At 33.1% G+C, this 10,204-nt stretch overlaps 1 protein-coding gene across 1 annotated transcript in view; it reads right to left on the bottom strand.

Moving 5' to 3' along the window:
- Positions 1-9,356, bottom strand: part of LOC117122210 (disks large-associated protein 5-like) — a 12,363-nt gene extending 3,007 nt beyond the window's left edge. Inside the window, exons 1-12 of the mRNA XM_033267719.1 lie at positions 8,925-9,356; positions 8,374-8,552; positions 7,282-7,341; positions 6,240-6,321; positions 5,724-5,895; positions 5,285-5,403; positions 4,173-4,754; positions 3,501-3,661; positions 2,848-2,868; positions 2,163-2,349; positions 1,315-1,607; positions 664-802 (exon numbers count right to left, since the gene is read on the bottom strand). Coding sequence (XP_033123610.1) covers positions 664-802; positions 1,315-1,607; positions 2,163-2,349; positions 2,848-2,868; positions 3,501-3,661; positions 4,173-4,754; positions 5,285-5,403; positions 5,724-5,895; positions 6,240-6,321; positions 7,282-7,341; positions 8,374-8,552; positions 8,925-9,198 — 2,269 coding nt within the window. The 5' untranslated portion in view covers positions 9,199-9,356. The remainder of the gene's footprint in view (positions 1-663; positions 803-1,314; positions 1,608-2,162; positions 2,350-2,847; positions 2,869-3,500; positions 3,662-4,172; positions 4,755-5,284; positions 5,404-5,723; positions 5,896-6,239; positions 6,322-7,281; positions 7,342-8,373; positions 8,553-8,924) is intronic.
- Between the last annotated feature and the right edge of the window lie 848 nt (positions 9,357-10,204).

Here is a 10,204-nt window from a genome sequence, read left to right as displayed (position 1 = left end):
CACTCTGATCTGGATTCTTTCAATCATTTTGGTAAGTTTTACAGTAAGACCATGATGCCATAATGGTGCAGCATATTCTAACACTGGGCGGACATAGCTCTTGTAAATTTCAACTAATTCATCTTGGCTAAAACCGGCACGTTTTAGTGACCAAAGAATAAATAGTTTACGATTCCCAACAAATTCACAATATTTTATAATAATACAGTTTAACTTGAGAATCCAAAAATGGCATTGGAAAATTGATTGACTTTAATTAATGGAAAACACAACAATTTGGCATATAAAATAAGATCAACATAGAAATTATTCAAGTTAAGCAAAGTCGACTTAGGCAGGTTTAACTGTATACAATTTTCCATTGAAATAAAAGCCATAAAATATGCCTAGTTTATTATTCAAATGTACCATAGAATCTTCTCTTCTTCTTTGGGCCAATATGGCTTATTCAAGTCATGGGCCTTACAACGGTGCGTCGCCAGTTTGCCCATTTATAATCATCATACGCGAGTGTGTTTAAATTATAAAGTAACTGCACATACAGTACTTGCAATTTCATAATACAGTAATTATGATTTATTCTCCAATACAATATTAATAAAACTGGACTGATAGTTTTGAAAGACAAGAATTGAGCTTTGAGGCCTGTATTGTCCTGATTACCTCTGGTTCTGTTTAGACTAAGTGGAGTTCTTTTGAGAGCATTCAACTGTTGGAGAGGTTCTGTCACCATTAGTTCTTCAGCTTGATTATTCAGATCAACTACATTCATCGAGCGTTGTAGAAACATTGAAAACGAATTCTAATACATTTCAAAGATAAAGAAAAGGGGCATGTTGTTCCTATCATAATATTTTTTATCTTTTATGTATTACAGTACTGTACTTATTTTTTTAAGATTCAAATATTTCTTCTGTATCACAGTGACATAGATACACCAGTTTAAGATCATAAACATACATTTTCACAAACTACTGTATATACATTTTGCAACTTACTGAATAGTTTCATGATTACTACATCTTAATACTTATTAGTGATATGGCACATGTTATCTGAACCCTAAATAGCCTAACAGTGGTTGTCTGGAACAAGAACAAAATTTCTATGGGGAAATGCATGATGCCTCCGACCAGTGGTCGAACACATATGCAGCACTGCTAAGCCCCCTCTTAAAAAGAAAAATAAAATCTCAATATAACCCAGAGATCAAACATAATTGTTGAAACATTTTGTGCAAGTAAAGTTACAAGATTGTTAAAGTTTTATTGTTGAAAAATCAATGTTTTGAAGACCAATGAATTATTAACATACATTTCGTTCCATGGTTTTAATTGGTGACTTTGAACTGGATACTGGGGTATTCATCATCAGTGAAGACTGATCTTTTATTTTTTTTGCCGAGGACCTTGTTCTGGATGCTGGGGTCCTTGCGGTGGGGGTCCTGACACTCCTTCTGGGTGTCCTAAAGGCATACGGTGAGGCTGTTCTGTCTTGTGAGGTGTCTTGAAGACCGTGTGGTCGTTCACCACACACACTACCATTACTGACATTAGCAGGCGAGGTGATCAAGCTTCTCTGCATCACTTTTCGCAATGGAGTTCCACCTTTTTCAAAAATTAATTAAAATGTTATAATGTGGTAGGTGGTAAGATTAGCAATAGTACTGTAGTAGGTATTAGCATGGAGGAAATATATTTCCTCCATGGTATTAGTAACACAGAAATGCGAAAAACCAGAAACTTGATTAATTTCATACTATCTCAGTTGGGCTAATAACTTTAAAAAAATTTACATTTTGTATCAACTACTTTATAAAGTTATAAGTTTTGATAAAATAAGATAACATCAAAATAATTTTAAAATAATTATGTTACTTTACACTTACATTACTTGGGTCAGAGTCAATGCCTCAGTGGTGCATGGTAGTGGAGCCTGAGGCACAGTATACCACTTTATGTTCAATATCTGTGCGTACATGGCTAATATCATTTTTTCAGTCATATTTTGACTTCTTGTGGAGGGGTGCCATGAAGTGTTTTCTCTTAAACGGATACCGGCGCATTGTAAATTTTCGTTATTATTATTATTACTTAATCTTTGTACATTGTTTGCACTTCCTCAAAATTTTACACAGACAGACAGTTATATTTAATACATACCCTGGCAATGTGGTTGTTTGTTGACTTTCATTGGGCTCTCTACCTTAAAAAACCCTCCTTCAAATACTACTTTCTCCTCCTCCTGTTGTTTCTGCTTCTTTTTCATTGCTGCTTTGATTGCGGCAAGCCTGTGCTTGGCCGCTTCTGATGCAGCTGTGGTACATTTTGCAACACCAACTTTTTTTTTCTAGAAAATAACAGTAAACTTTAGTCAAATGTAGCATCAATTAAAATTGATCAATATATTATATTATTTTAATGCTACATTCTTCAACGTTCAGATTGCATGTTGTAGAAATATTTAATATCAAAATAAATAAATAGATAAACAGATAGCTATATAGGTATTATGTGGTATAAATTTAAAAACCAAAAAATGAGCAGTAAATTTTGCTGCATACACTACGAGCTTGGTCACAGTACTGTAGTTAGAAACAGATGTATGTAATTTCAGCAATTATTACACAATTGCTGCAAATTCCTAGCTATTGTTTTTTTTAATGTATGGATAGTTTCCCGACATTCAGTCAGATTTAAAAATGCCAATTTTGTGTTCAAAAAAGCAATTAATAAATGATTTTAAAAGAATGATAAAATAATTTTATTGGCTCAAAATAATATTAATTGGCACATCACAATGTATACAACAAATATTTTAAAACTCAGCAAATACAAGCATACTTACCTTTAGAATTTTTTTTACTATTATGTTGCAAATCAAATCAATTTGCCAATATTAAGCATTTAATAAAGTGTAGTACATTCTTACCCTCTTCCCCCTGTCTCTTATACACATCTAGATGTGTATAAGAGACAGCATATACAGTATTCATTTAAGCCTGGTTTCATTAAAATCGCTACACGCTATCACCGACTCCTTTGGCAACGCTGATTGGTCAGTTGAATCAAGGAGCATCCCTGATTGTGTTGAGGACAGCTACACAGTGCAATGATTGTAGTAAAAAAAAGCGACAGTGTAGCGATTGTATGGAAATCAAGCTTCATAAGAACCAATTTGAGATGATTAATAACCATTTATTTTGTACTACACTTTACAGGATCAAAATGAACACACACAAGTTAAGAATGGATTACTATCTTTTGAGGAGATTGTGTTTGGTTTCCTAGTCAAAGACAGTAGGAGAGCAGTACACATAAGGTTTTAATTTTTTTTTTACGAGAATATATGAATAATTTACTCTTACCCAGTGAAAAAAGTATTGGCAATGTACGTTTTTAAATATTGACATATGTCTATAATGTGATCATTTGTTGCTGTATCTTAATTTTATGTAATTTAAATTTTTAAAAATATATAAAAAAAAAAGATTCACCAACCTGTATGTACACCATTTCCCAAAAACCTTGCAAATCTGTACAACTCGTCTCCTTTAAACCAGTATCGAACTCACAGTTGTCAATCAAACCATTAAATTGCTTAAACCTCTGTGCTATCAACAACTGGGCCTTACCAATCGATGTTCTGATATCACCCATAACTGAAAAGAGCCATAACTCAAACTCATGATGATGATCATTATTACCATCTGGAAACTGTCCAAAATGAGGCAAGTGGCAAACTGACTAATTAGAGAAGGTTGAGTAAAAAGAAATTGGGGGGGGGGAGCCATGACCTACAAATGGATTTGTTTTCAATTAAAGAAAACAGTTTAAAATCTAATTAAACAAGACTCCAGGTGTGCTGTACATTTACTCCTAAAATACACTGTAAATGTCCAATTTTAAGGAATAACCCTTCATTTTAAGGATTACTGTACATACTCAAGTACAGTACTGTATTTGAAAATACAAATAAGTTGAATTTCATTCCTTCCTAAAACTAAGACATTTTGTCAAGATGCCTAAAATGTCTCAGTAATGTTAAAGCAGCTCATAGTTGAACCAGTTGTGTTAAAAGTATTGTTTCAAAAACACTAGAAAACAAATTATGTTGCAAATCAAATCAATTTGCCAATATTAAGCATTTAATAAAGTGTAGTACATTCTTACCCTCTTCCCCTAACAGGCTATCTATTTGGAGTTCAGTCTCCCACTTATCACAAACTTCTTGCAACCTGTCTGTGTGACGTTTGAGTAAGGAACGAAAGTAAGCAACACTTAGTTCTGGTTTGGCTTCTAAGGATGCCCCTGAAACTGCCTCTGTAGTTTCCTCTGAAGTAACATGGACATTTTGTTTATCTTTTGATATCTCTTCCATAATAATGTCATTAGATGTAACATTGACAGAGTTGTTTTCCTGCATGCAGTTCTGCCTCTGTTGTTCTTCTGCAGGTATGTTGGGAATTGCAACTGACATTGGACACTCAACTGGCTTGGACTCTGGTATTGCCTCTGAAGGAACATGGACATTATCCTCCTCTTTAGACATCTGCTCCACTAGGATTTCATTAGAAGTTACAATTCCAGAGTTGCTTCCCTGTGTGCAGTTCTGTTTGCATTCTTTCTTTGTAGGTGTATTGATAACTTCAACTGACATTGGACGATCCTTAGGAAACTCAGTGACTGCACTCCTGTCATTATGTGAACTCCTTAACCTTGTTGTAATGCTATCAGTTAACTTAAAAACTGGAGCTATGGCATAAATAAAAATCAATAAAAAAATTACAATTCATCAAAGTTTGTATACCGTAAATTCTCAAATAAGCACCGCTCTCGAATAAGTGCCGCACCAAACATGATTTTTTTTTGTTAAGCACCACTCTCAAATAAGCACAGCGGCACTCAATAGAGAGTATACAATTATATTACCCTGTAATGAAACAGGGTTTTAAATACAATGTATACAGTATTAAAATGAATAAGTAAAATAATGAAGACAAGCATTTCTTTAGTTTACGATGATAGGCCTACTGAACTACGGGAATTTGTGTAATACTATAGGTAACATGGGAACGGGCATGGAAAGCGCCACGCCAATATTTTTTTAATAAGCGCCGCTCTCGGATAAGTGCTGCACTGAAGCCTCCGAAAATTTTATAAGCGCCACGGTGCTTATTCGAGCATTTACGGTACATCCTGTAGCCATTTTATTGTTGAGTTCCTAAAGAATGATTTTGAATGTTTACAAAAACTTATTTTTTTAAAGAATTTCCTATGTTTACCTAGAATGTTGTCTGGTGGGCCTTGCTTCACATTCCCTGGTAGGTTGTTAGGTATCATCGAAATATCCAATGCTTGTACTAGAGGTCGACTATGCTTAGCAGATAGTGGAGTAGAGCATCTGCAAGACAGGATATTTAAAAAAAATATAATAATCAGGAAGAAGGTTTTAGAGGCTGTAAATAAAATCATAAAAATGATTAATACTGTACTTCATGAAGAAAATTTCTAGCTTTACCTTTCCTTTTTCAGTTAAACTTGCTTAAGCTCACTTTGTCGAACTTATTTTGAATGCCAAATTGTTGTGTTTTCTATTAATTAACAATCTGTAAGTCGAAATATTATCTAAGTCGAACAATTTTAAAATGGCATTTTGTTTTGGACTTTTGGAGTTCAACTGTATATTAATTTTAGTGTTACTTTCAATGTAAATTTGTTTACCTTCTACTTGACTCTTCAGTGCTATTAAACTTTGAATTAGGACAGAAAAAGCTCTGGACACTGCAAGGGCTCATGGGAACAAACTGCATTGTAGATACATTACCAGGAGCACTGAATATAAAGTTCTTTGGAGCAAAAGAAGAATCTGGCAATGTATGAACCATAGAGTCTTCTACAGAAAAGAATGATTGAATATTTGAATTAAAACTTATTATCCAGCTAAAATCAGTATCTAAACAGGAAAACAGGTAATGATAACATGGTGTACTTGTCTCAAAATTCCTTAATTTAACAGATCATGACTAAAACAATTTCTACATATACAGTATGTTGGGTGCATTTTCATGTGGTACTGTATGTTGACCATAACCAACCATGTGTTGCAGAGTGTGAGGTAAAATGGTTATATTTGTAATATTTTTTTTAAGTCATCACAATAAGCATGTCAATGAGGTTAAGATAGTTTCCATTAAAACAAGGTCAGTATGTGAATTTATGATTACTGTATTTTCTTACCTGTAAGTTTCTTTGCTGCGATACGTGCAGATTGTCTGGAACCTTTTGTAGTCAAAACCCTGCATTTTGTTTGCTTCATTTGCTGCAATAATAGATAGGATTTGATTTTTTTTCTCTTTGTAGCCATTTATTCATCAAAATACTGTATTACAAAAACCATACTGTATTCTTTACAATTTTCATAATAAATAATAATAATCAATGCTTTATTTTCATTTTTGTTAAAGCCACCTTTCAATTTTGTATAAAGACATACATTATTAAACGGTACAAATACAATTGGATTTGATATTACTGCATTTTTGTTTTCTAAATTTCATTTTACTGTATTCTTTGATAATGAATGAATGATTGATTTATTTTATTTAATGTTTTAATTAAATGTTTTTTTAAGCCAATAAATAGTTTAAAAGTTGGTATATTAGTAGTTGTTGGTAATTTTTGTCAATACTGTGAAACATAGTATTTACATCCGTTGCGGGAGGGTGGGCTTACTTCAACAAATGCAATTTTTATTATTATTAATATTAATATTAGTGTCAGATTATAGTGTATTAATAAAATAAAATAATTAATTTAATAAAATAAGATTATTTAATGTGTATGCAACACCCACCGTTATGCATAAAAATTGCAAAAGCTAGAGTCAGCGGAGCAGTAGCCTTGACAATGAAGTTTGCTCCTAAACACAAGAATCAGTGTTTAGTAACTGTAGTAATATGTTGTACATAATTTAACTGTTTCAACACCTAGATGTTTTGGATAGTGTTAGTGTGATAGTAATTTATTTGCATAATAACAGATTTTTTGAATAGTAAAATTTCATAACGACCACAATGATATTTTAGTGGTAATTACAGTAATTTCTTCTAAAAATTACAAGATATAAAAATAGGTTGACATTTTTAGAGCACTATTCAACATAAATTTTAATAACAAAACTAAAAAGTACTGTTAAGTATTAAACCATAACAATTTTAAACTTGCAAAACAAATACAATACAAATGAAATGATTTTAATTTACTTTTGTATATACAGTACCTTTTTTTCAACTTCAACCTTTTTGTTGTTGGTCTGTGTCGCCGGTTTTCTATTATGCTTCTGCAAAAAAATCAATAAATCAGATTTTATAAGTAATTATAATCAAATTAAACTACAAATCAATTGTATTCAATATAAATTTTACTTTTACTACAACCCTTAATAATCAGCCAATTTACAAAGTATAATATAAAGAGCGGCCTTTACTAAACCTGGAATTAAACAACAGAGAAAAAAACTAGGAGGCCTTCCACCAAAAAGGGTGCACTTTAGTAAATACCGTAAAACCTCAAATTGAAGCACATGGCTTCTTTTTTTGCGAACTTTGAATGGGCTTCATTTTGAGATGGGCTTCTTTTAGAGGCTCCTTTTGCAAAGTAAAGCGGGGGTGGGGGCTTCTTTTCAAATTGAATGCTGTAAATTTTTTAATTTGTACTATAAAATAATAAATAAGGCCACTGTAACATCAATCTGTATCATGAAGTTAAATGGCAACAAATCACCTAAACTACTGTATAAACCAAGCTTGTTTTTAATTTATTTTGTTTTCTGAAATTCATGTATAGTTTTTGTACTGTACTATCTCAAAAAGAAGCCTATCTTGAGATGGGCTTCTTTTCAAGGCTAATTTTGCAAACTAAAGAGGGGGCTTCATTTCGAGATGGGCTTCATCTCGAGCTTAAGCACACTGAGATTCAATTCGAGGTTTTACGGTACTGTATGTACAGAAAATGGTAAAGTTAATGCTCAATTTCAACAACTTTACTGGTCAAGACAGCCGTCCTTGTTGGAACTTGTTACATGCTGTTGGGGTTTGGCAAACTGTTGTACTTGGCACCTTTAAGTGCTTCATTTGGCTAGTAAAGAAGTAAACCACTACTGTACAGGTACATTGACTAAATTGCATTGCATATGAAATTAAATTTAGTTTGAAACAATACACAGTACTCTGAAATTACTTAGCTATTTCTTGGAAAAAAAAAAAAAAAATTAAATGCCAAAAGTCTATTCTCCATACTTAGATTTTAGTTTGGTTTGGCTTGTGAAAAATATTTTGTTTGGCCTTACTTTGCAAACTTAATTTGAACACACCTGATCATGAGATGACTTGGACAACACATTTAGAAATTCTGGATTATCATATTTCACTTTACAAACTTTAAAAAGTTTGTTTTCTTTCCCATTTCTCTTAAGCTTTTCCTTCAACAATTTTTCTTCTTTCCATTTTTTCAGTTTCTCTTCACGGCTATTGGGTGCATTTTTCTTTTTATCTGAAACAGACACACAATAGATAAATGAATTGGTAAATACAATTAAATACTCACACACTATTTATAATCTAGGCCCCTAAGCCTACATATTTATTGAATCTTAATCTAGGCCTAGGCCCTATGGCCAATAGGTAGCCTACATCATTTACGGCCAGTAATGGTATATCACTTTCTAAACTCTACTACATACTGCTGTAGGCCAGGCCTATAAAAAGTTACAGCCAGGCAGGCATTAAAAAAGAATAGGCCTAGGGGCCTAGTCCTAATAAACGCCGTGGTTATTGATCCTAATAATAACTAGGCCTAGCCTAACTAGTAGGCCCTAAGCCAAATAAAATTTTTAATTTCAGGAAATTTTTGAATTGTACAAACCAGTTTGTTTATTAGTTGAACCACGCTCCTTCAATGGAACCTCGGTTATTTTACTTTGAACCGTTTTACTGCTAGGCCTAGTAGTACTACTGTTTGCTCTCTTTGGTGGTGAATAAGTTTCTCCACGGCGGCACATATAAGACTTATCCCGCTGTGCTCTCTGGTCAATTGTGCGGCGGTGAGCTCGAAGAAGTCTTTTGTCGACAGAAATACCCCGTTTCTTATAATCTTGACTGTAGTCAGTAGGGGATCGTAACCTCAGTATACGATCCATGTCGATGTTATGCAACCTATACGCTCTATTCGGCCTATATTTATGTGATTAAACAAGTCACACTTGATAAATACCAATTCCAAAATAGGCCTCTAAGTAATGGGTTACGAGATCGGCATGCGATCCGAGTAGTAGTGCAAAGAGATGTTTTCAAAATAACCCCGTCTATCAATTCGATGACGTGATTGGTCGGTTGATAATTTTGATAGAGGGCGCAAAAAGGCAAATTTCAATTCTCAGACTAAACAGGGCTTGCCCGCGAGCTACACGGTTTAAACAGGGAGTTGTTATCTAATAACAACTCCCTGGTTTAAACATGGTATAAATAGATAAAAATACCCCAACCTGATAAAAACCAGGATTTTCACTGTTCTCTGTAAAAACTGAGAAAAAAACATTTGCAAATTAATTTTACAATAATTGAGTAAAAGTTAGTCACTTAGCGACTATAAGGTGCCATATGATATATTAATGGGCCTTTCTGTTTTCATTTTTGATCAGATGTTTTTTTGTTTAACTAATACCACTTTTACACTTCAAGTCGAAACAAACACCAGTGTGACACTGCAGCCAAAACACATTTATACTCAACGAAGAAACTGCGGGATGATCTAGGGTCAAACCCATTTACACTTGACAACGAACACCGACTGAACACCGGTTTTGAACTCTGGCCTCCATGGACATTTTTGAGGAAAACTAGATCATTAGTCTGCAATCAAATTTAGTTTCGCAGAGGTAAGACAATTTATTTGTACACTAAACACTGAATACATTTCTAAAAAAAATACAATCTAAAGCAATAAAATATAACATAACTTACATTATGTTTATGATACTAAATAGTTCAAAATCATATATATAGGCCTATATATATGTATAGTAATATATATATATATATATATATATATATATATATATAAATCAAGGTAGCCGTTAACACCTGTCTCTTATACACATCTAGATGTGTATAAGAGACAGGTGTAGAATTGAACAGTGCCGTCAT

Source organism: Anneissia japonica, unplaced genomic scaffold (genome assembly GCF_011630105.1).
Source record: "Anneissia japonica isolate Jap-2015-1 unplaced genomic scaffold, ASM1163010v1 scaffold287708_len1499824_cov190, whole genome shotgun sequence".
Taxonomy (NCBI): Eukaryota; Metazoa; Echinodermata; class Crinoidea; order Comatulida; family Comatulidae; genus Anneissia; species Anneissia japonica.
The sequence above is the reverse complement of the archived record's forward strand: the minus strand, read 5'-3'. Positions and strand labels throughout refer to the sequence as shown.